General features: G+C 41.5%; 3 protein-coding genes across 5 annotated transcripts; 2 read left to right on the forward strand and 1 right to left on the reverse strand.

Annotated features, from left to right (window-relative positions):
* Positions 1-430: 430 nt before the first annotated feature.
* LOC118279614 (uncharacterized) lies at positions 431-7,226 on the forward strand. The gene is made up of 11 exons (XM_050702448.1): positions 431-738; positions 1,198-1,308; positions 1,945-2,432; positions 3,024-3,119; positions 3,801-4,055; positions 4,556-4,765; positions 5,239-5,396; positions 5,768-5,864; positions 5,932-6,083; positions 6,684-6,870; positions 6,939-7,226. The coding sequence occupies exons 1-11, from the start codon at positions 633-635 to the stop codon at positions 7,224-7,226; spliced, it is 2,148 nt and encodes a 715-aa protein (XP_050558405.1). The 5' UTR covers positions 431-632.
* Positions 7,227-7,580: 354 nt separating this feature from the next.
* On the reverse strand, positions 7,581-14,619 carry LOC118279828 (aldo-keto reductase AKR2E4). Of its 3 annotated transcripts, XM_050702751.1 has the most exons (9): positions 13,456-13,670; positions 12,340-12,616; positions 11,936-12,037; positions 11,329-11,439; positions 10,798-10,869; positions 10,132-10,248; positions 9,159-9,326; positions 8,102-8,305; positions 7,581-7,792 (listed from the first exon to the last, which is right to left on the reverse strand). In XM_050702751.1, exons 2-9 carry the CDS (start codon positions 12,529-12,531, stop codon positions 7,604-7,606), a joined length of 1,155 nt encoding a protein of 384 aa, XP_050558708.1. In that variant the 5' UTR covers positions 12,532-12,616; positions 13,456-13,670; the 3' UTR covers positions 7,581-7,603. The 3 variants fall into 3 exon arrangements, with proteins under 3 accessions (XP_050558708.1, XP_050558709.1, XP_050558707.1); XM_050702752.1 differs by lacking the exons at positions 12,340-12,616; positions 13,456-13,670 and adding an exon at positions 14,486-14,619; XM_050702750.1 differs by lacking the exon at positions 13,456-13,670 and having other exon boundaries at positions 12,340-12,709.
* A 3,144-nt stretch (positions 14,620-17,763) lies between these two features.
* LOC118280048 (aldo-keto reductase AKR2E4-like) lies at positions 17,764-25,657 on the forward strand. Its single transcript, XM_050702788.1, has 8 exons — positions 17,764-17,939; positions 20,404-20,496; positions 21,278-21,454; positions 22,003-22,111; positions 22,804-22,982; positions 24,089-24,216; positions 24,950-25,025; positions 25,413-25,657. Exons 1-8 carry the CDS (start codon positions 17,895-17,897, stop codon positions 25,611-25,613), a joined length of 1,008 nt encoding a protein of 335 aa, XP_050558745.1. The 5' UTR covers positions 17,764-17,894; the 3' UTR covers positions 25,614-25,657.
* Positions 25,658-25,887: the final 230 nt, after the last annotated feature.

Genomic DNA, 25,887 nt, shown 5'->3' on the forward strand with positions numbered 1-25,887 from the left:
TATGAATGTCTGTATGTATACAAGGTGGACAGACGATACCTGCTGAATATGAAGTGGGTCTTCCCTATTGTTGTCTCATATACCCTCAGACGTAGATTAAGGCCGCAATAGAACCGCTGGATACAGGTCGCTTCCAACCGGCCTATCTAGACGTCATTGGGAGGAGGCCTATGTTCAGCTATGGGCGTCTTATGGCTGATATGACGATGTAATGAAGGGCCAAATTAAAAATACCATTAACCGATGACCATGCATGGAAAGACTGATGTCTGTTGATAAAGCGAAAAGTTATCGACTGATGAATTTCCTTGGTTTCCTTGAAAATGCGCCCTAAACGTATAGTGCACTTTGGGACATGCCATAGAGGACAATAATGCAGTAACAAGTTCTTTGAGCATGTTCTATACTTATTATACTCTTTGGGCGCGTCACAAAATGTCAGATATATTGTCAATAACATGATTTAACATTGCGATGTTTACCCAAAGAATAATATAAGTATAGTGGAATGATTACCAAATCGAAGAGTATATAAGTAGTACCAAATAAACAAACTCCTCAAGTCCTCAAGTGCAGTACAAGAGATTATGCTTTAAATTGTAAAGTGGTCAACAAACCCCCCTTTTGGGGCGATGTTGGTCGGTGTGGTGTTGTGCCTATTGGCCAGGGTGCCTGAACAGCTGGCCAGGGAAGATGAAGAGTATGATGCTTACGATTTCTACGGTAATAGCGTTGAAGGTGAGGTATTAAGTGGAACCTGGTATATTATCATCATCATCATCTACTTCTTCTCCTCTAATAAAATCTTCAGATTTATTTCATTGCAGGAGCCAAAACAGTCATTCATTTCCCTAGGACGCACCCGACTTCAATGTTCCGCTGTTTTCATGGTTGTATCTACTGTAGATCCTGGTGCACAGGAGTAAGCTTGCAGCGGTATGGGAGGTTGAGGCGAGCTTGTCCCATATATCATCATCTACAGTTGGAAGACATGCAATGCTAGAGAAAAGGCCTCCCTCTTAGCGGGCTTTTCCACCAGTGATGTGTTTTGCTACGTTGCTGTGGATGCGTTTGGTTTCATTGGTTTCCAATCATATTCATTTGTACACATAGCTTAGCACTCGGATTCAGCTATGTTATGTATTTTTGAGCATGAGCGGTGGCGATTGCTTACCATCATAATGATTAATGTTCTAGAAACTGCAGTTCCCTCGACAGCGTTTCAAGATGAAGGTCGGATAAAAAGGAATAAAGGAGCAGATGATATGCGAAGCCAATACGAGAGTATCGATGAGAAGGCAGAGACAGGTACATTCACACATCATTGAGTAGTAAACGAACAGACGGATCACCTGATGGTAAGCAATCGCCGCCGCCCATGGACACTTGAAACACCAAAGGCGTTACACGTGCGTTGCTGGCTTTTTGGGAGTTAGGAATTTAAGGGTTGTTGTGGAATCGGGGATTGGGAAGATTGGAAAGGGGTAACCTCACTCACACAACGAAACACAACGCAAATCTGTCATCACTGACGGCTCCGAAGCTGGTTCCTAAAGACCAGATGCTGATAATGGCCACAGAGATAGTTTCAACGAGGTATAACCCCAATGCTTGTCTAATTCTCTTTAAAGCTAGCCCTAAAAAATAAAGTTGGTTGGTTAGGACACAGTGGGCCAGTGGTCCCAACTAGAGCAACGGTGGACAAACTTCGTTTTGTGGAAGATTCTAACCCACCTATCGATCAACGGTATTCAAGTATTTATTGCATCCATAATGTACACAGGTGTTGGAAAATATAGTATTTAGTCACAATTATGGACCCTGTCGGGCACAGCAAAATATAAAATTCGTAGGAGAGGGGAAGGGTACAAATATTTCATTTATAACTGCCATCTATCTCTCTACGCCATGCTCTAAGGAATTATTTTTATATGATGTTCCCAGATAATCTACTCGTACGTCCTTTGCGAACAGAAAGCCAAGAATCTTTGGAAAAACAATCAACTCACAAAGAATATACCGACATTTATGAATACATCGACAGAACGGATAACACACAGGACTGGCAAACAGTAGACAATGGAGACACGACGTTACAAGGGTACCTCACTGAGGTCACCCGTCAGAATTGGAAACCTTATACAGCTCAAAAGTGGCAACCTGAAGCTAAAGACGCAACTCCAGCAACAGCTTCCACAATCCAGCAACAGACTCCAACCATTGATGTCATGCTCCGGAACACTGATGTACTACAGCCCTCTACCCTAATAGAGACTATCCACCAGAGTCACTCCACAGACTGTGTGGAACGATGGAAGCATATCTGGCCTGATGGTGGTAGCCCCTATTCTACCAATGTCAATAAATGGGACGCACACGCTCACCGTATTCCCAACAAGTGGTTGTCTAACCATGTGATTCACGAAAATGTTGTAAGTTTAATGGGACAAGCATTATTTCATAAATTCCCTTCCCTCCCTTAATAATATTAAGAAAATCTATAATCGATAGTGGTTTTTTTTATGAAACACTAGTTTTGTGTACGAGCAGAAGTATCACCTGATGGTAAGCAATCGACGCCGCCCATGACGCCTCTGGTATTTCAAGTGCGTTGCCGGCTTTTGCGGGTTAGGAATTTAAGAGTTCAGGAATTGGGAATAGAATTGGCGAGCATGTGTGTGCGACGGGCTTCAATGTTTATCAAAATCAGCCCATGTCTGTCTGTCTCCAAAAGCATACCATGTTTTATCTTCAGCCTCTCCACTTGTGAAAAGATGAACTTCCTTCACATACAAGTAGATTGTAAAGGTTTCTCGACTAATTATCCTAAACAAGACATTAAATTAGGCCACTGACGCGGAGCGGGGCGGAGAGGAGCTTAGCGGTGCACGAATTGACCAATCACTATACTCGAAATCTCCACTCCGCTTCAATGGAAAAGATTTCGAGCATAGTGATTGGTCAATACGTGCACCGCTAAGCTCCTCTCGGCCGCTCCGCCGCTTATGGCTTTACCTAACCAGGTGACACCAGATGATAGCAGCAAATGGCCGCCGACTCGATGGTCACCGCTTGAAGACCAACGTTGGCGCTCTAGTGAGGATGATAATAGACTAAAGGTAATTTTCCACGATGGGTCTCTTGACAAATGCATGCAACCTTCACAAATAATAGGCGGTCCACAGATGATAAGTGCTAGCATCTTGCTTAGATACATTGAAAACTGAAGATCATCCAATGAGTTCTCTTGCCATGGGTGAGGCGAGAGGGAGAATCAGACTCTTACTGACTAAAAACCACCCCGTTCATACTCCTGCTCTTTGAACCGGAGCCCCGGTAACACACAAGGTAGTCCCCAGCTCCGAGTTGCAACTGTCCACCTAACGGCAACGTTAATTCCTATCGTTTTTGACGAATGCGTGAATTCGTCATTGCATGCATTTATTCAGGAATGCTAGTCTAGCTAGTCCACTACTGGACTCTGGTATTTATCATATACAAAAGATGCTTTTAAGTGTGAAGTCCTCATATTACTCGAGTAGGAGTCACCATATTTAAGAGGTTGAAATCATCCAATGGCTCCTCCCGTTTTGGGAGAGGTAGTGGCAGACTCTAACTGACTAAACACCACCACGTTCCTTCTCCTGCATCCAACTGAAGCCACCGTAACCCGTTAAGCCGTAAATTCTACCGCGGCTCCGGAGTCACCATCACCTAATATTAGGTTCTTCCTTAATGCTTTGGCAGTTTGTTGGTTGAATTACAATTAAAATGATGAGCACAGGTTCTTCGCATGCCAGGTACACACAACTGTGAAATACAACGAGGAAGACATCGCGATGGAAGTGCGAAAGATGATACAACACTGGAACCCAGACTCCACTGAAGATGGTCAAAGTTTAAGCTCCACAGACGGTGACCAAACTTGGAATACTGATTTGGACTTCCAACACTGGATGGCCAATTTGGATTCTCTAACTTTGAGAACCATTCGTTGGCAGCTAACACCTCACACCAAACATTGGGTGACCAGTGTTGGCCAACATTGGAACACAGTGAGTTTGAAATATTTTTATCGTATTCGCTTTCAACTTCCTCGTTTGCCGTCTAGTCGGGCAAAATAGTGCTGGGTGTTTTTCGGATTTTCGAAATTTTCTCAGTAGCAGCACGCAGTCTGGATATGTGCCCGGTATATGGCAATAGGGTCACCACCTGTTGTCACCACATGGGACTTACACCACAAATTGTGAAAAGTGGCAGTATAATAGTACAATGGCATTACGTGCCATAATGTGCATCTTTGCTTATCCCTTCAGAGTAAAAGGCGTGACGATCACTTTTAACCGGCCAATCTGGTATCCTTATTAATGTTTCTTTTTTTTGTACTCTTTTTAATAATTGTGTATAACAAAAATTAATCTATCTATCTACCTATATATCTATTTAAATTTTTATTGTAGTTTCTACATAAAACCTTTTTCTTATATTATAATCCATTATCAAATGTAGAGTAATATGTTGAGGATATCCAACCTAACACATTTTTGGTCAACAGTATCAAGGAAGAAAGTTCGGTTTTACTGTTCCGGATAACGTAAAAGTTCCGGATGGCGTGACAGTCCCAGATGGCATAACTATTCCGGATAATATAACTATTCCGGATAACATAACTATTCCGGATAATATAACTTTTCCGGACAACATAACTATAAACGAGAATACAACAATTCCGGATAGCATCGTGTTACTAAACTTCACAGGATTGGTAAGTGGCCTTCTGCATACAGGTAAGACATGAATATATTTTCTTGACAGGATCTTCGGAAATATAGAAATACTATGGCACCTCATCATACCACCCTGCCGGTTTCCATCAGCATTTTCAATGAAGCATCGGGTCCTCTAAATAAATATACCAACCTGTCATACTTACGGCACATCCCTAGGGAGACGAAACAGACTGGAATGGGAATATCATTGAAATCAAACCACTTTAATGCATCCATAGTGTACAGTGTGGTCTACAATTTTATACAGTAATATGTTCCAACTATGGGCCCTATTGGGCACCGCAAATGTTGTTAGTCTATGTACATAATGTTGATTACATTCTCTAAACCAACACAATAATATATAAAGATACTTTATTTCAGTTCAGAGCGTTATCATCATTATAATATGTATTTCTTTCACAATAAATACGACAATGCTTTGGATTATTTTGCAATTTTGTTAAAGATCCCGGTGACTACGGTCAGTACTATGGATAAGAAAGAAGAAAGCAAGCCTAAGAAGTCTTCTCGCCTCGACATAAAGGCGATTCTTGAAATCCTAGCGAATCTCACGGACGACTACGAGTGGAACCTCACCGAGGAATTCAACAAGACGCTGATAGAGTAAGCATCAAGTCAGCATGACCTTTTTTTGAGGAGGAAAATCATCCAATGACTCCTCTCGCCTTGGGCGAGGCGAGAGGGAGTGTCAGTCTCTTACTGACTAAAAACCACCCCGTTCCTACTCCTGCGTTTCGAGTCGGAGCCCCGGTAAGCCCGCTAGGTAGTCCGCAGCTCCGGATCAGGCATCAGCCCTACTGGGCCTCATCTGTGGTGGTCTGATGGCTCTTTGAGGCGCCATCAAGCCGCACGCACGGGTCTGGTTCTGTTCGGGCGGCGAGCTACCCTTGCTCGCCCTCCGCAGGCTCGCACAAGTCAGCTTGGCCTAGCATGGAGTTGTGTACGAGTGCGTGAACCCTTACTCTTGTCCTCAGGTCCGGTGTCCCGCTGTGTCCCACGCCCACCGAGCCGCCCACCACCACCACCTTGCCCGAAATCTACGACTTCTCCAAGTCCCCCGTCGTCAGCAAGGTACGTCTCCAGGGTCCAGCTCGGTAGTGCAGCTAGTCCTGACCTGACCGTGTCCCGCACTGTCCAGTGCTTCGTCTGCGGGCTGACCACCACGGAGATCCCGCGCAGCGCGCACTGTGCTGACGCGTTCGGCGGAGACTTCCTGCCGCTGGCGCCCGTCGACGCCCGCTCCCGGAGCCACATCGCCTCCTTCAGGAAGTATTGCCGGCGCATGGACGTGTAGGTATACCTGATGCTGTTAATAACATAAGTACAAGGTCTGGGAAATGATGGAAATGGGTGTTCCTCAAGGTTCAATATTGAGCCCTTTCCCATTTTTACAAAATTTCATTTATCAGTAACACTATATATTTTTTTATGGGACAAGTCCGTTGCAACCTCCCAAAACCGCTGCAAAGCCAGGATCCTGGCTTAGATCTGTAGATTTACAGTAGATATTTACAACCATGAAAACACCGGAGTACTGAAATCCTCTCAGGGACTAATAGTAGTAGTCTAGTCTCAGGGACATGAATAACTAGTCTTGGATTCCGTAACAAAATAAATCAGAAGATATCATTAGGGGAGAAGAAAATAAACGATAGTTTCCACTTAGTAACACTGTATCGTGATTTTTCTGATGACAACAGCTAATGAGCAGGTGGATCACTTGATAGGAAGCAATCGGCGCTGCCCGTTGACACCTGCAACACCGTAATAATTTAACTACACCTAGGCTGACTTCACTGATAGTTAGAGTGACGGATCATTATATTTAAGGCGTTTTCCAAGTATTTGTATGTATCTGGAGTAATTGGTGCCTGCCTCGTCCGCCCGCAGCCACAACTTCGTGGAGAACCCGCGGGAGCCGCGCTCCATCTACGGGCGGTTCACCGGCGGCTGCGCAGTCCGCTGGACGGACCTGTCGGGCGTGTACACGCAGCGCACCTGCCGCGCCAAGTTCCGGCCGCTGCTGGGCAGGCACTTCGGCAGCAAGCGGCTGGCCAAGCTGGAGCTGGCGCTCGTAGTGGGTACTAGATACACTGCATGGCTGCGTCGGTGTGTGCACACACAGCTACAGGGCTTGTGTTTCAGAACGTGAAGAACGGCTGCATCGCCAGCCCGATGGCGACGCTGCTGCCGCTGTCGCGCGGCATCTCGCTGTACGCGCGCTTCCACGCGTGCGTCTGCACGGGCAACTGGTGCAACCTGGCGCCGCCGCTGCACGTGTTGTGTTTTGTGTTCGTGCCTGTTCTGTGTTTGTTTTGGTTTCAGTTTTCAAGTGGTTTTGTTGCCAATTATTCCTGTGTTTTATTTTACAGAAGTATATATGTAGCTATATCAATCATGTCAACAATATGTAGTCTTAATGTTTCGTGTTAATGATTACCTGACTGTTTTTTTTACGGAGGGAAAATCATCCAATGACTTTTCCCGCCTTGGTTAAGGCGAGAGCGAGTGTCAGACTCTTACTAACTAAAAACCACCTCGTTCCTACTTCTGCTCTTCGAGCCGGAGCCCCGGTAACCTACTAAGTAGTCCGCAGCTCCGGAATCCCGACCCAGTCCACTTAGCTAAACTTAACTTACATCTAAATACAGAGATTAAGAATGTAAGGGCTGTGTATGAACGAGTAAGAGACATCCTAGGTGTTTGAAAATTAGTTTAGGTATCTTATCATTAGTTGTCGAAAGTTCAAGGTTTGTAGTTTTGCCCTTCGTAGAGTAAAACACGTGGTAGACTAATGATATAATTTATTACTACTTTTTATGGAAGGGGTAGTACGGCGAGTCCTCCCACATGGTGACGGGTATAGTCCTGTAGTTCTTGTCGAATGCCCTCATCAAGTCCCTCTCTCGCTGCGTCAGCTGGAAGTCGAACACTTCTATGTTCTCTCCAATTCGCTTCGGCGTCACTGACTTCGGGATCGGTATGACGCCCAGTTCAATCTGCAAGGAAAATATTGTATTAACGCCATCTATCGGTGAGTAGCTGCAACTCAATGTAGGTACAGCGTGTTTCAGAAATGTAGTTGTTATAAACAATTTCTCGTGCCTAATACTTAAAAAAAATAGTTGTATGTAGCTTTAAGCACTTATTGTTAACTGAACGTGTACCTATACAAAATCGAAGCTCAATCGGTTGAAGATATCTGCTTAAAAATTCATTTGCAAGATGTCACTTCATACAAACATACATACACACACACACATTTCAAGTTGAATAATTGCTTGTAAAATATAACCTCAAACACTTACAAGATATCTCAGATTGACTTGCGCGATGGTCTTGTGGTACTTGTCGGAGATCTTCAGCAGGGTCTGGTTGTCGGTCCTGGGTGGGGGGGCGTTGGGAGCCGCCCGGTTGTGGAACAGGGAGCCGAAGGGCGTGTACCCCACCACCGCGATGCCGTGCTCCTTGCAGAACTTTATCATCTGGGGCTGCTGCAGGTTCAGGTTCACCTGGAAAGCCAACAAAAATAACATAACAAAAAGGTTTTTTTTTATTTGAGCTCAAGCTTTTATTGGCTAAACACCACCACATTTCTACTCTTGCATAGAGCCAAAGCCCCGATAACCTGTTAGGCGATCCGCAGTACGTTGATGAACGTAGAATTCTGCTTTTTTATATGATTCACGGAATTTTTCGGAAAATTTATCTGTACCGTAGGAGCAGTGAACGTGGCAAATATCTTTCCGCACGAAACAACTCATGCAAACTAAACGTGTTGACAACATTTCGGCTCTATCGGATAAAGAAATCTGTTTCAAAATTTAGTTGCAGGATCCCACTTCACGTACACACACAAACACACACATACATACACACATTTTTGTTGAGGAGTGAAAATCATCCAATGACTTCTCTCGCCTTGAATGAGACGAGAGGTAGTGTTTGACTCTTACTGACTAAAATCTACCCCGTTCCTACTCCTGCTTTGAACCTGAGCCCCAGTGACCTGTTACGTTGTCCGCAGCTCCAGATCCGGATACATATACCTATACATTGCAAGTTAAAAAAAAACAACATCACGTCTTTTACCCCCAAAAGGGTAGGCAGAGGTGCATATTACGCCACGGAATGCTAATATACAGTGTACCTACACCCACTTTTCATCATTCGTGTTATAAGTCCCATGTAATAGCCTATTGCTATAGACCGGGCACAATTCCAGACTACGTGCTACTACTCAGAATTTTTTGAAAAACCGAAACCCAGTAATACTTTACCCGACCCGGGAATCGAACCCGAGACCCCTGTCGCACTTGCGACCGATTGCAAGTTAAATAAAAGCATGTAACACATGTTATGTACCTCAATCTGCAGTACGGCAGGTTTGACAGTGGTCATGGTGAGGAGCCGGTCGAGCTGCGTGCGGTTGAAGTTGGACACGCCGATGGAGCGCGCCAGCCCCAGCACCTGCGCGTCTATCATGCCCTTCCAGGTCTCCACGTAGTCCGTGTCGTAGTATGTGCCGTTTTCCTAAGGATTTTAATTTAAAAATGAGCACTTTACTTCATTCACGTACGTAGAATTTCATTGTGGAGATGAGATTCTTTTTCCCCATGGAGTTTCCTGCTCGTTCTTCTCCATAGGAATCTACAATTTGGAACGAACAAATAGCTTCATATCACTAGAGAACTGACCGAAAGACATACATTTTTAATATTTTTAATATTTGCTGTGATGTTCAAAAGTGCTTTCTTGGTCTATTTGAAATAAATAATTTTGACTTTGACTTTGACCACAACGCGACGCAAAAGGTGGAAGTTACTTAAAACTCATACCCATACCAAGGACTCACAGTATACCGACGTGACCAAAGCACTGTGTCAAACTGTGTGAGGTTATCCATGGCCCAATTCCCCAAATCGTCCCAAAGACTGACAACACCTTGTAACTCTCATTAGAATTTAAAACGGGACATTTACCATGTTCATTAGTTTTTGCACAGTTATGACAGAGGTAGCGGTGGCGTTAGCACAAAACAAACTAGAAAGAAGGTAGACCGATTTGTCTGCTCATAAACATTCACCCAGTACATAATTTAGTTCATCCATGATCATGGCGCTTGCAACAGTGCCGAAATATCGGAAACTCATAGACAGAAATAAACATGGTAAATATCCCGTCTTAAGTTCTAATGATAGAGCTAGTGACTTAGTAACCATGTCAGTTTAAAAACTTATAAAACTTGTAACTCCTCTGGTGTTGCGGGTGTCCATGGGCGGCACCAATTGCTTACCATCAGGTGATCCACCTGCTTGTATAAAGTGGCTATACTTACATACTGTGCGATGGGCCAGTGTATCAGATAGAGGTCTAAATAGGTGAGGTTCAGTCTCGCGAGCGACTCCTTCAGGGCAGGGACCACATCCTTCTTGGCGTGGCGATCGTTCCATAGCTGGGAATATTGACAAGTAAAAGAAATATAAAACATAAATTTTACTATTTTTAGAACTTATAACGGGATATTTACCATGTTTATTAATTTTATCGAGTTTCCGATATTAAATTAATTTTACTTGTGTTATAAAGGAAAAGTTACAGGTGAAAGTGTATCGTCACGCCTTTTATACCTTAAGGGGTAGGCAGATGTGATGATATGATGATGATGAGTGATGCGACATTACGGCACTTAATGATGCTATACAATGTACCCTAACTTTTCACGATTTGTGTCATCACACTTTTCACAATTTGCGTTATAAGTCCCATGTAATAGGGGTGAGCCTATTGCCATATACTGGGCACAATTCCAGACTCCGTGCTACTACTGAGAAATTTTCTAAAAACCAATAAAAGCTCAGTAATACTTGGCCTGACCCGGGAGTCGAACCCGAGACCCCTTGCACGCAATCGCACTTGCAACCACTCGCCCAACGAGTCAGTGATAAATCTTACTAATGTTATAAAGGCACGGTTGAGAGTGAAAGCTAGTAATATATGATACCTTGGAAGTGATGAAGAGGTCCTCCCTGGCCACGACTCCCTCCGCTATTTTGTTCTGTATCGCAATCCCCACCTGGACCAGACAGTAACATATTATATTATTATCTACAAACAAAGGTTACATTGCTTACATTGAAAACGTAATAGGTTACTTTGATAAAGAGTATTTAATATAACTAATTTAACTATTACAAGGGTTGTACCAATACCTATGGAAATTAAACCTTAAACCTATGGAATTAGGTAGTTTCCTCACTCAAAAATAAATTATATCGACTTTTCAATAAGTACAACAAAATATTAAATAATAATCACACTTTCATACAATATTATATGAAATGCGTATGAGTATGCATATTTGTCGCAAAAATATCATGACGTCTTATGGTTTCTGGTTTTTTGAGAGGAGAAAATCATCCAATGACTTCTCCCGTCCTCAGTGAAGCGAGAGAAAGTGTAAGCTTTTTACTGACTAAACACCACCCTATTCCTACTTCTGCCTCGACCCGGAGCCCCGGCTGTGTATACCTACCTGTTCCTCAGTCTCATAAATGGCGGCGGTGTCGATGTGCCTGTACCCGGCGTCGATGGCAGCTTCCACCGCATGCTGCACCTTGTCATCTACCACCGGCTCCGGGGCACCCTGGGAAATATAGGCATTTCATCTTTACATATTATAAAACAAAGTAGCTTTCTGCTGTCAGGCAGACATGACGTAGACTTAATTTAAACCTTATCTTTTAAACTACGCAACGGATTTTAGTGGTTTTTAATATAGTGATTCAAGAGGAATGTTTATATTTAATATAATTAACTTTTTTAAATCCCTAATATTTATAGAAATTCCGTGATATAAAGTACAGTAGTTAGGGCATAGTTTGGTTCATACGGCGAGCAGAAACAACAAAGCGCCAATTCTATCGAAATATTTTACTTTTTTGTCACCATTTTATTAAATTTAATCGTTTAAATAAAAATTATATTCAATAAACTAAAAAAAAATATCTGTCGCAAAAATCTTAACACTGAAAGCGCCAACCTGACCTAGCGGTCGACTTCCGAACTACAATCAAGGTTACACGTCAACGTCGCCAAGTATTAACACTACTCGCTAATAGATGGCGTTGTTCTCAACTTACTGCTTTGTTGAATCCTAGCCAAGTGCCGAGTCCGAGGTTCGGTATTTCCCTGCCATCGTTCAGTTGGACCAACGGCGCCACGCCCGGCCTGGTGACTGCTTCCTGCGAAATAAATTCATTATAATAAGGATTTATATGCAATAATTCACACGCCAGGGTAGAAACTACAGAGCGTCACCTATGCTACTACTATCTTTATACATCTCGTAATTTTTGGCTAATTGCTTAAAACTAGTTATAAGTTCTATGCTTTTAACCTAATGAAGACGATGAGACGCAACGCAACGTCACGCATTTTATCCTAGAAAGGGTAGGCAGAGGTGCGCATTACGGCATTTCACCATTTGTGTTATAAGTCTGTGTACCTAATAGAGGCCTATTTGATGACAATATCACCGGTATACCTGACAACAACAGCCAGGCTTATACTTCTTCCTCTTCCTAAAGTCCTGGTTGTAGGTTTTGACCCTGGCGGCTATTTCCTCCGTCACCTCCGTCGCCCGGTCCAGCGCGCCCTCCACATCCGGATCAGGACGCAGAATCCGTTGACGCAAGTTATAATCCCTCTTAAACTCTTCAAGCGTCCTTTTTGACATGACTTTGTTTATATCGAAGTGATAATGAGTTTAATGTTTCCAAGCTACACTTTGGAACGAGCACCTAGCTTCACTGACAGACAGACTGACGGGCAATTCAATTTGGCGTTTCAAAAGTGCCTAATTTAGGATTAATTGAAATAAAAGCTTTGACTTTGACTTGACTTTGACTTTGACTTTTGTAAGGCTCTTGGATAGTCTGAATGAAGTAGTCTTCTTTATTGGACTTCAAAGACTTTGGTATTTATCGTCAGAATGCCAATTATAGGTTTTCACGGATAAAAAAACACAGTGGTTGAGGTGGTTAAGGGATGATTAATTTTATTTTGATTGGAGTTTTGTTACATTTCAAAAAATATCTATTTAATGTACTGGTGTATCTTGCTAATTAGGATTCTCCGTTTGATTTATTTAAGTTAGTCTAGTAGTAATTTAGGTTTAAATCATTGTTATGTGGTAGTAACTGTTCGGCATGATTTGGTTGATTGGCGTATCCATTGATATTAAAACCCCCCAAATTAATTTAATAAAAGATTTAAAAAGAATTGTATAAGGTGTAAATAAAATTATGTTTCTTTTGTCTTTCAAGTAGGTTAATGATTAATGATTTGAGTTTAAATTAGGTAGATAGTAGTAAGTAGTTATGAGAAGTAAGAATAAAAGTAATAAAAATAACATTAAAAAGTAATAAATAAATAAATGTATAGCTTAGTTGTTAGGTTAGTGTTTATCGTGAGGATGAGTGAGAGATCTTTAGAATTGAAATGTTTATTAGATACAATCGTCGGGTTAGTAATCTTTGATTTTGTTATTATGAGAGATGGACATAGTTATTTAAATGGTTTATTTATTTCTATAAAAAATAAACATTGTCTTTGTGATACCTTTCGTAGTTAGTTTAAAGTGTGATAGAGAGTAAGTCACCAGCCACAGTAATGTTTAAAGTTGTTAAATAAAGTTATTGAAATTCATTATCGATGTTTTATTTTCGGAATCATTTTTGTTAAAGTTTATTTGCACATTTCCCAATTTCTTGATGGTTTTCCATTATATTGTTTACAATCATGGTTAGTTTATATTTTAATTTGAGGTTTAAAACAGTATTTAAATCATAGTTTCTTGTTAATTTTTGTTTACAAACGTAGGTATAGGTATCTATCTATTGTAATTTCTGACATAATTGTCAAGTTTGACATTAATTTCAATAACCAACGCAACGTATAATATACCAGAGGTGTATTGATAGAGGTTAATATTAAAATGTTATACAACCTTCATGCTCCTTTAAAAGAGATTATTTAATAGACTGTTTATTCTTCCAAAATAATTTGGGAAAGACTTGTAGTAAGAAAATGATCTGGACTAATAAATAAAATTAGAGTGTCTGTTTGTAATATTGAAATAACCGCTTTTTACTTTTTACATGCATATGAATATACATACGATAGGAATTCATAATGCTATGTAGGTACTTATTCTATTTTTGTCTACATATTTGGAGTTGTTAGACAACCTAATTTGACTTCTAAAAATCTATCTAGATATTATGAGCACTTCTACTTAAACTATGAAATATAGAACTACTACGAATGGAGTTTCATAGCACGTTCTTCTCCATTCGAATGATATATTGGAAAGAGCATACTAGTTTCACTGACAGACAGACAGACTATTGTTTGTCTACATATTCTGGAGTTGTTAGACGTAACCTAATTTGACTCCTAATTATATATTATCCGTTAGAAATGATTTGCACTTTGACTTTGACCAGCTATCCTTGCTAGCTCGGCTCCTATTGATCGTAACGTGAAGTTTTATAGCCTCCCATAAACAATAAACATTAAACTATACGAACACAAAAAATATTTATTGAAATCGAACCAGCAGTTCCTCAGATTAACACATTCAAACAAGCATACAACTTTATAATATTAGTATAGATGCAATTACTCACAGTACAGATCACGAGGAATGCAAGAACACATAGCCTGGTCAGGGTCATGTTGTGTCAGCCGCTCAGCAGGCACTGAGCCGCGCTCAGCTCAGCCAGGCTATATCTCAGCCACTGTGACCGACAGCTGAACTTACTGGCGCAGATATACCAGTAGGCAGAAACTTGAAATCATCTGTTCATCATGAGAATTTGAAATATGGGATAATAGAGCCAGGGCTGTATTATCTGAAGTGGCTGGGGCGCCAGGTTACAGAGGGGCGCCGGGAGATGTAAGTGCCTAACTGCCCATAGAGTGGCGGCAGGGACATACATTAGGGGCGCCAATGAGGTGCTTGTCTAAGGCGCTCTTTTGGTTTAATCCACTTCTGAAGAGAGACTTGTCTCAGTACGAATAGGTCGGCTCGACCGGAGTGATACCATGACCTATAGATAACCGACATGAAACAATGCTTTCGTTGTGTGAGTGAGGTTACTGGAGGTCCTTATGCCCAGTTATTATTATAATAGTTCAAGACCGATCGAAATGGAGGACCTTTGTGGACGCCCTCTGACCCTCTGCCTCATTTAGGAGACATAGGGCTTTAAGTCAAATAAGTCAAGTTTATTTCCAATCCCCCAAAAGGCCGACAACGCCCTCGTGACATCTCCAGTGTTACGGGTATTCATAGACAGCGGCGATTGCTTACCATCAGGTGCTCCGTCTACTCGTGTCGACCTGCCGTAGATATCCCCATCGGCTCTGCACTGCAAATAATCTTTGACCAAACATTTTTCACAATACATAACAATTAGCAAGAAACTGGTTCTATCGGAGTATCTAACTATATACACCAGTTACATTTGACCCGCTCTTATATACTAATCTCATAGGATTAGGGGTCTTACTTATATGGTTTATGTATTGGCTAATACATAAGACCTAGCAATTGTATGCTTTTGATAAGGTGTCAGGGATCAATCTTAAATGGATTGTTTGAAAGCTGGGTTCATTGTTATTTGCTTATGTACATATATGTACCTATGTATGTATGTTTATACATAATATATGTATTAAGGTGCTAAGTGTTAAAGTGTACAAGAAAACGACCATTTTATTCCTTAATCATTTTTATCTTGGAAATCCATCGAGAGGTGCTCTTGAAAATCATCCAATAACTTCTCTGCTTTGTCTGTATTTTAAAAGAGACTGTGACTTCTGGATTTATTCTCAGAGTAATCAGTTAGGAAGTAACTAAACTAAAACTGCTACTATTTAGCAGCTTATTTACAGAAAAAAACATGGATGAACAGTTCGTCTGTGATCATGGCGCTTGCAACAGACATAAATAAACATGGTAAATATCCCGTCTTAAGTTCTAATGATAGTGTTAGTGACCATGTCAGTTTAAAAACTTATTTCATTATCAAAACCTAAAAATATCTGTCACAAAGATACCCTTTTTTTCGGGGAAATCATTCATCATCTCCCGCCTTGGGCGAGGCAAGAGGGAGTGTCAGACTCTTACTGACTAAAAACCACCCCGTTCCTAATCCTGCTTTTCGAGCCGGAGCCCCGGTAACCCGCTAGGTAGTCCGCAGCTCCGGATATTCGTTACCCTAAACTAGCTTTTGCCACATGTACATTGTACAGTGGCATTACGTGCCATAATGTGCACCTCTACCTACCCCTTCGGAGATAAAAGGCGTGACGATACGTGGTTTTATTCAATTGACTTTGATAGTCTAATCTCTAATCTCATATTTACTTTGTACATGATTCCATTGACCTCTGTGCCACGACCCACGAGAGTCCGCTATGAACCTGTTTTGTACAAAACTCTACAGCGAATTATCTAAACATCAGCTATTATACTAATTATAGCAACCATCAATTATTATACTATATTACTATCAAGCATATATTTGAGGAGTCGAGGTGGCCCAAAGGTCTAAGAAGTGCTGCTTCTCATGTATGAGGTCGTGGGCTCGATACCTAGTAACGGCAAGTACCAATGTGACTTTTCCGTAATCTCATATTTACTTTGTACATGATTCCATTGACCTCTGTGTGCCACGACCCTCGAGAGTCCGCTATGAACCTATTTTGTTAAAAACATCGTACAACGAATTATCTAAACAACAGCTATTATACTAATTATAGCAACCATCAATTATTATACTATATTACTATCAAGCATATATCGAGGAGTCGTGGTGGCCCAAAGTTATAAGACGTTGCTTCTCATGTATGAGGTCGTGGGCTCGAAACCTACTAACGGCAAGTACCAATGTGACATTTTCCGGCCATAAGTACTTTGTAACGATTACTTCAGACACCACTGAGAACCGGAGTAGGCCTCCTGTGAATGAAACCTAGGTTTTTTATTATAAGTTTGAAATCGCCAACTCGTGGTGATTAATAATCAAACCTTCTCCGTGTGAGAAGAGGCCTTTGGACAGCAGTGGCCACTTATAGGCTGTTGATGTGATACCTGCTCGTTTGCCGATCTATACCATAAAAAATAATATTATCGTAGCTCCTTTTCAAGGTGAAGAAACAGAAACAAACAAAGACACTATTATTAAGAATAACTTTACTTTTGTCATCCGAAAACAGCGCAGAATAATGTATTAGGTACTCGCGTCTGGTTTCTCTCACTGTACTCGACTCCTTCTTTTTTTTTTTGAGGGCGTAAAATCATCCAATGACTTCTCCCGCCTTGTGCGAGGCCAGAGGGAGTGTCAGACTCTTACTGACTAAAAACCACCCCGTTCCTACTTCTGCTTGTCGAGCCGGAGCCCCGGTAAACCCGGTAGGTAGTCCGCAGCCCATACTGTGATGTATTATCTCCTATAGCCTTCCTCGATAAATGCACTATCCAACATAGAATTGGAACTTAGAACGGGATATTTACCATGTTTTTCAATTTTTATGAGTTTTCGTGATCATAGCGCTTGCAACAGTGCCGAAATATCGGAAACTTATAAAAAAAATAATTGAAAAACCATGGTAAATATCCCGTTTCAAGTTTCAATTCTAGTGTTAGTGACCATATCAGTTTAAAAACTAATAAAAATAATTATTTATATCGGACCAGCAATTCCGGAGACTAGCACGTTTAAACAAACAAACTAACTCTTTAGCTTTACATTTTAAGCATAGAATTGTAGATCAAAGCACATAAGGTAATTGTCATTCAGGTAAACGCATTGAGAACATTACATACATACATACAAGCATATTAGTAGCTGTGTATAGTAAGCATAACACAAGATTGTAGCGATCCCCTCTACTCAAACACAGAAGCAGCCATAGCGCGTAGCTAGTCGATCGTCGCATATCAATAGGTCACAGTATTGGTCAAATTTTATCGAAAAAAAATACCAAATTACGTGTTAAATGTTATAACATTTTAGTGCCAAAGCGACCATGGCCATGTTAACTAGTGTTTTGACTGTTTTCATTGCAATATCGGTGAGTTTAATTTATTTTATTATTGGTTTTATGTTTGCTTGTATGAGTTGTGTGTGTGACCGCAATCGCGTTTTAAAGTTCAAGTAGGTAATACCGGTTTTTGTTTCGACTAGATTTTTAAGTATTTTGTGGTGTTATAAGATGTGTTTCTTTACGTATTTTTGTTTGTTTATTTATATAGGAGAATGTTAGAATTGCCAATGCTATGTTAGTTATATAGTATATTGTACTATATGTTCGTCCTCCGTACTAAGGTGTTTTAAGTGTTGAAGAAATATATAGTAGGTACGCAAAAATACTATATTTCGAAAACTCTTGAAACTGATGGAATGATAGTACAGATATTTATCATTTTACCATTTAATTATTCAAAGCAGACCAGTACTTCCTATCATAATACAAATATTTATCATTTCACCATTTAATCAACCAAATCAGACCAGTAGTTCCTTAGATGTATTCCATTAGCGTGTTCAAACAAACAAACAAACTCTTCAGTGTAGAAGTATAGATAAAAATATACGAATTGCAAAAAAATGGTGTAGCTCGTATACAAAACCATTATAGTCATCTATCATCATAGTCTAAACATAAAAAAATAAACATACTTACTATATTTTTTAAGACCACGATTGAAAAAAGCCCCTATACTTATAGAGGTGTGTGACAAAACTCACGCTTTTGTTCCATTTGTAATTTATTTAGCATTTTGTTGCTACAACAGAAATTATTTAAATTAAATTATGTTTTATTGTTCTAATGTTTCATTGTTATGTTTACCTAATTAGGTACATTATATACAAAAAATATGTGAGTATTTTGTTAAAATAATAGGTTTTAATTATCATTGAATTTTTTCAGGACGAATGCAAATTAAATAAATGCGTTGGTAGGTTATAAAGTAGGCACTATTTCGTTTTATTGTAACTAAGTAGATATTGTAAGAAACACAATAGATATTATGTTGAGATAAAATTTTTTCTTATACTATTACCTATTATGTTCATAATTTTGTGAGAAAGTCATATAAGTGAACTGTAGATTTAGCGAATTAAGTTGTTGTAATGTTGTTGACTTAATAAATAAAATTGGAGTGTCTGTTTGTAATATTGAAAGAACCGGTTTTTACTACATGCATATGAATATACATGCACCAAAATAATAGATATTTAATTATTCAAGAATGTACAATGTTACATTTATGTATTTAGGGAAGTGCCATAACAGGTGTTGCACCATGGGGGCTCCAGGGTTGGTCTACTAAGAGGACCTGGTGCCTCCGTTAGATGTCAATGATGGCCACCGGCCACAAATCCCAAAATCCCTAGTTTTATCCCGAAAAATTAAGCGCTTTCTGAAAATTTCCCCCAGTCAACAGAAAAAAAAGATATACTTATGTAGGTTTTCTATTTCAATTAGGAAATAACGTCCTATGATTCTAGTATATTTTTTATGATATAAGCCGGCAAACAAGCAGACGGAGCACCTGATGGTAAGCAATCGCCGCCCGAAACACCAGAGGCGTTACAAGTGCGTTGTGACTCCTCTGGTGTTGCGGGTGTCCATGAGCGACTCTGATCGCTTACCATCAGGTGACTCGTCTGCTCGTTTACCACCTATTCCATAAAAAAAGGAATCATAACATAACTGGCTTTTTTTGAGGAGGGAAAATCATCCAATGACTTCTCTCGCCCTGGGCGAGGCGAGTGTGAGTGTCAGACTCTTACTGACTAAAAACCACCCCGTTCCTACTCCTGCTTGTCGAGCCGGAGCCCCGGTAAACCCGCTAGGTAGTCCGCAGCTCCGGATCAGGCATCAGCCCTACTGGGCCCCATCTGTAACATGACTGGCTAAAAGTGAGCTTATCGTTTACGTAGAATGAAGTAGCACCTATAGCCAAAGAGATAAGCAAACATGTGATATTTTAAATTTATAAATAACTTGAACATCTCAAACCGGTACAAGTTGTAACCGGTGATGTAACAAACGTGATTGATAAACAATTGCACGGTGACTTGCATGATTACAAAATTAGCTCATAATAAAATATTACATAATATAGGTATTTTTGTCTGTTTAAGTTTTTAAACTGACATGGTCACTAACACTAATATTAGAACTTAAGACAGAATCTAACACATGTTTATTTATGTGTATGAGTTTCCGATATTTCGGCACTGTTGCAAGCGCCATGATCACGGATGAACTGGAGTATATGCGGGTGGATGTTTACGAGCAGACAAATCGGTCTACCGTCTTTCTAGTTCGTTTTTTGCTGACACCGCTACCACTGTCACTTGTATCACTTGTAACTCGATTCAATTCTCGACACACAAAACTCACTGTGTCCGCTCGCGAACTTTCTTCTTTCTTGGCACTTTTGCGGGTTTTACACAAAAGCTTGGAATCCAGTGGCACTGATTCGAATTGAATTTTTTTTTACTCATCAGGTAATTTGTTTCAGGCGGTGACAGCGAATGTGCCCACCCTGAAACTGCACGATGGGCATGACATACCCGCGCTTGCACTAGGCACCTGGCTGGGTTTTAACTCAAAGGTATTTATTTTGACATTTTAAAATGTATGTGAATTTATTTATAGAAGAACATTATTACGAGATCTGAGGTAGGTTACATCAACAGCCTATAAGTGGCTACTGCTGGCCAAAGGCCTCTTCTCGTACGGAGAAGGTTTGAGCATTAATTACCACGCGGGCGCATTATTCAATGCGGGTTGGCGATTTCAAACTTATAATTAGAAATTACAAGCCCAGGTTTCCTCACGATGTTTTCCTTCACCGTTTGTCAGTGGTGTCTAAATAATCTTAGAAAGTACATATAACTCGGAAAAAGTTACATTGGTACTTGCCGTTGGTAGGTTTCGAACCCTCATGCATGAGAAGCGGGTGTCTTAAACCTCCGGGCCACCACGACATTTTACACCAAGACACATAAGTAGGTATAATTCTACATTTTTTGCCTTACTTCTTTTGTCTTTCTATCTTTATTTTATGAAACACGCCGAGACCGTACACGAGCAGACGTATATCACCTGATGGTTAGCAATCGCCGCCGCCCATGGACACTTGAAACACCAGAGGCGTTACAAATGCGTTGCCGGCCTTTTGAGGGTTAGGAATTTAAGAGTTGTTTGTTCGGGAATCGGGGATTGGGAAGGGGGAAATTGGGCCTCCGGTAACCTCACTCACACAACGAAACATAACACAAGCGTTGTTCCACGTCGGTTTTCTGTGAGGCCGTGGTATCACTCCGGTCGAGCCGGCCCATTCGTGCCGAATCATTGCTCTCCCACACTTTCTCTTTATTTCCTGCCAACAGGGCCGCGTTGAGCCGACAGCAGACGAGGTGGAGCGCGCCGTCTCCTGGGCGATAGACGCGGGCTACCGGCACATCGACACCGCCTTCATCTACAAGGTGGAAGACCAGGTCGGCAGGGCGCTCGCCGCCAAGGTCGCGCAGGGAGTCAAGAGGGAAGACCTGTTTATCACTACCAAGGTTTGTAGAGTAGTAGTGGAGTGCTAAATGAGAGTTATTTTTACGTTAACACAATCAAAACGCTCTTAGGTAGGCGTGCCCCATTGTCGGCCACATCATCGCTTACCACCAGGCGAGATGATGGCCAAACGCCATCCTATACTTAAGTATCCAACAAAAAAAGTTACGCCGTCTGATTGGTTGGTTTACTTGAGCCAGCCAATCAAACAAAGGGGCCTTAGTGAGTTAGTACGAGTTTGCTTTACGTTCAAGGAGATCGAAATGAGAACGCGTTCGGCGCTCCGATTAGTTGGATTATTCGAGCCGGCCAATCAGAACGCCGAACAGGCTCTCCTTTCGTTTTTTATCGTAAAGAGAACTTGTACTAACGGTACAGCTAAGTAAGCTCTCGATAGTTAAAAGGATAGGCATCGTGCTGCCACATTCCGTTAACGTATCATGCGACGTTTAGTCGTCTCGATACGTTTACATTACGAATGCGATAGTTATTCGTACTTGGCACTCAGATCAGTATATTATTGTATAATTGATGAATGTATCCTCTCCAGCTATGGAACGACAAGCACGCGCAGAGTGCGGTGGTGCCGGCGCTGCGGCAGTCGCTGGCCAGTCTCGGCCTGGAGTACGTGGACCTCTACCTGATCCACTGGCCTGTGGTATGTAAGCTATGAGTTTATAGGACATTCCGCGCGGTTTCACCCGCTCTGCTTGGCTGCTATTGGTCATAGCGTTATGTTTTATTGCCTATAGCCTTCCTCGATATATGCACTATTCCACATCAAAAGAATTGTTCAAATCTGATATAACAGACGGTTCAAACAAACAAACAATCACCTGCTTTATGGTAAGCAGACGGATCACCTGAGGGAAGCACTTGCAACACCAGAAGAGGTACAAGTACGTTACGCGACCTTTTTTTGGAATTTGGATCTTTGAGATTTGGGGATTGGGGATGAGTTTTTCTTTTATGGATTTAGCCGGTAAACGAAAAGATGGATCACCTGATGGTAAGCAATCGCCGACGTGCATGGACACTTGAAACCCCAAAGGCGTTACAAGTGTGTTGCCGGCCTTTTGGGAGTTAGGAATTTAAGGGTTGTTGAGGAATCGGGGATTGGGAAGGGGCGTAATTGGGCCAGAGGAGGATTGGAGTGATGAGGGCCTTGGGCTTCCGATAACCTCACTCATACGACAGAATATAACACAAGCGTTGATTCATGCCGATATACTGCGAAGCCGTGGTATCACTCAGTTTTAGACGGTCCATTCGAGCCGAAGCATGGCTGTTCCACGTAATAAAAACAAAATAATCATATTATTAATCCCATTTTTCCTTCAACGAATGTCCTCCAAATTCCAGTCGAACGGTACCTACGACTACACGGACTACGTGGAGACCTGGCGCGGCATGATGGAAGCCAAGAGCCTCGGCCTCACCAGGTCCATCGGAGTCTCCAACTTCAACCAGCAGCAGATCGACCGGATCCTCGAGCAGGGCTTGGAGAAACCCACTGTTCTGCAAGTTGAGGTATGTGGTACATTATCACATCATCAGCCCATAAGTGGCCACTGGTGACCAAAGGCCTCTTCGCACACAGAGAAGATTTGAGTATTAATTTCCACGCTTGCTCAATGCGGGTTGGCGGTTTCAAACTTTAATAAGTTCAGGTTGTTCCTTCACCGTATTTAAAAATCTTAGAAAGTGTCTACAATCTACATGTCAAACCCGGGTTATCATAAGGTAACAGTTACAGAGATGCTTGCCTAGGGCGCTCTCTAGGTTCAATCCACCTCTGGTACATATAGCTCGGAAAAAATCACAATATGTAATAAATAGTTAGGTACTTACCAGATTTTGAGCGCCTCCAGACCCCTACGACATCACCACCATCTTGTAGTGTGTGTTACACCTCGCCCTTATAAGTAGCGTAAGTTAGTTGTATAAGACACTTAATTAAAGTCATAATAATATATAAGTTTTTAAACTGACATGGTCACTAACACTATCATTAGAACTTGAGACGGGATATTTACCATGTTTATTTATGTCTATGTGTTTCCGATATTTCGGCACTGTTGCAAGCGCCATGATCACGGATGAACTGGAGTATATGCGGGTGGATGTTTATGAACAGACAAATCGGTCTACCCTCTTTCTAGTTCGGTATTTGCTAACGACAAAATCACGATCATGGCGCTTGCAACAGTGCCGAAATATTGGAAACTCATAGACATAAATAAACATGGTAAATATCCCGTCTTAAGTTCTAATGTTAGGGTATAATAAGAATCAGACGTCTCCTTTATTTGCTCCCGAAGTGTCCACATTGCAATCAGATAGATAGGTAAGTACATAGGCGTAGCCAGGTTTTAGTTTCGGGAGGGGTTCAAGAAAGTGGACCCATTTAATGTGGGACCAAAAAAAAACAATTTATGTAATAAACAGATTCATAGGTAGTCATAGAGACCTTTGCCAAACGGGGATGTACTATGCTAACTAGAAAAATAACGCTCTGTAATGTCTAGGTACGCATTTCGGGAGGGGTTTGAACCCCAAAGGTTTGTGGGCCCCCCCCCAATGGTACTAACAAAATACTACTTCATATACTAAAACCCTATATCCCATTTCCCCAGATAAACCTGAACCTGCAGCAGCCGGAGCTGCTGGCATACTGCGCGCGGCAGGACATCCGCGTGATGGGGTACACGCCCTTCGGGTCCCTGTTCTACCACAAGGCGCAGGAGACCGCACCGCCACCCAGGTCTTGTATCTGTCATACATCTATCACTAGCTACTTCCGCGCGGTTTCACCCGCTCTGCTCGGCTCCTATTGGTCATAGCGTGATGTTTTATAACCTATAGCCTTCCTCGATAAATGCACTATTCAACACAAAAAGAATTATTCAAATCGGACTAGTAGTTCTGGAGATTAGCGCATTCAAACAAACAAACAAACTCTTCAGCTTTATAATATTAGTATAGATTTATGATAACATCTTTATTATGTACCTACCTGTGATCTACAATGAATAAATGAATTTGAATTTGTCTGGAGTTTTAAAGAGGCTTGTGACAATTAAGTTAGCTTCTTCTCAGAGTAATCAGATAGGAAAAAGTCAGTATCGGCTGAATTTAAAAGAATTTTCATATAAGCAACGTCACGCCTTCTATCCCGAAGGGGTAAGCAGAGGTGCACATTACGGCGCGTAATGCCGCTGTACAATATACACTTTTTACCTTTTGTGTTTTATGTCCCATGTAATAGAGGATGAGTATATTACCATATACTGGGCACAATTCCAGACTTCGTGCTATTATTGAGAAAATTTAAAAAAACAGAAAAAAGCGGAAATCGCCAGCTGTACTTTGCCCGACCCGGGAATTGAATCCGAGACCCCTTGTCCGGCAGTCGCATTTGCCACCACTCGACTGATGAGGCAGTTTTTAAGTATAGATAATATTACAAAAATAACGAATTAATTTATTTATTACAGGGTTGACGACCCGGCGCTGGTGGAGATCGCCAACAAGTACAATAAGACAGTGCCTCAGGTCGCCCTTCGATACCTAGTAAGTCTGCATTTAACTCCATGATTTATGACTGTTCTATGAGCCGGTAAACGAGCAGACGGATCACCTGATGGTAAGCAATCGCCGCCACCTATGGACACCCGAAACACCAGAGGCGTTAAAAGTGCGTTGCTGGCCTTTTGGGGGATTAGGAATTTTGGGGTAAGGGTTATTGGGGAATCTAGAATTGGGAATGGGGGTAATTGGACCTCCGGTAACCCCATTCATACAACGAAACACAACGCAAGCGTTGTTTCACGTCGGTTTTCTGTGAGGCCGTGGTATCACTCCGGTCGAGCCGGCCCAGCAGTGCCGAAGCGTGGCTCCCTCACATATAACTAATAGGGGGTTCCAGATCATCCATGATAACAAAATCCTCTCTCCCAGGTGGAACTAGGCGTGATTCCAATCCCGAAGTCGTTGACGAAGTCCCGCATCGAGCAGAACCTGCAGGTGTTCGACTTCAGCCTGTCGGCGGCGGAGCGCGAGCTGCTGCGGCGCTTCGACAGGGGCTACCGGACCATCCCGCAGTACAAGTGGCTCGACCATCCCTACTACCCTTTTGAGAAGAAGAACCAAGATGAATGAGCAATATTGTTTTCTATGAAACTTGTGTTAATAAACTCACACTATTTTATTGCCAAATTGTGTTTATTTCTTAAAAAAAAGCCGTTTCCCCACCTCAGGATTTATAAAGAAAGAGCCATATTGGTTTTCTAATATAATTGCCTCAATATACTGACACTCACAAATAAATTGTGTTTCTTTCTTTAAAAAAAACCATTTCCCTACACTAGGATTTTCTCCTGTGTCGTAGGTGCGTTTACAAACATACAAGTTCACATACACATGACACCCAGAC

This window comes from Spodoptera frugiperda, chromosome 22, assembly GCF_023101765.2.
Source record: "Spodoptera frugiperda isolate SF20-4 chromosome 22, AGI-APGP_CSIRO_Sfru_2.0, whole genome shotgun sequence".
Taxonomy (NCBI): Eukaryota; Metazoa; Arthropoda; class Insecta; order Lepidoptera; family Noctuidae; genus Spodoptera; species Spodoptera frugiperda.

Bases quoted from the DNA above. Each gene is read 5' to 3' on its own strand.
- LOC118279614 (XM_050702448.1), top strand. From the start codon at position 633: ATGTTGGTCGGTGTGGTGTTGTGCCTATTGGCCAGGGTGCCTGAACAG. The intron at 4,056-4,555 runs GTGAGTTTGAAA...TTTGGTCAACAG, and splicing joins TTGGCCAACATTGGAACACA to TATCAAGGAAGAAAGTTCGG. The intron at 5,397-5,767 runs GTAAGCATCAAG...TCTTGTCCTCAG, and splicing joins TTCAACAAGACGCTGATAGA to GTCCGGTGTCCCGCTGTGTC.
- LOC118279828 (XM_050702751.1), bottom strand. From the start codon at position 12,531: ATGTCAAAAAGGACGCTTGAAGAGTTTAAGAGGGATTATAACTTGCGT. The intron at 10,870-11,328 runs GTAGGTATACAC...TGTCTGGTCCAG, and splicing joins TTTATGAGACTGAGGAACAG to GTGGGGATTGCGATACAGAA. The intron at 7,793-8,101 runs GTAAGTGTTTGA...TTTTCCTTGCAG, and splicing joins AAGTCAATCTGAGATATCTT to ATTGAACTGGGCGTCATACC.
- LOC118280048 (XM_050702788.1), top strand. From the start codon at position 17,895: ATGGCCATGTTAACTAGTGTTTTGACTGTTTTCATTGCAATATCG. The intron at 22,983-24,088 runs GTATGTGGTACA...CCATTTCCCCAG, and splicing joins CCACTGTTCTGCAAGTTGAG to ATAAACCTGAACCTGCAGCA. The intron at 25,026-25,412 runs GTAAGTCTGCAT...CCTCTCTCCCAG, and splicing joins AGGTCGCCCTTCGATACCTA to GTGGAACTAGGCGTGATTCC.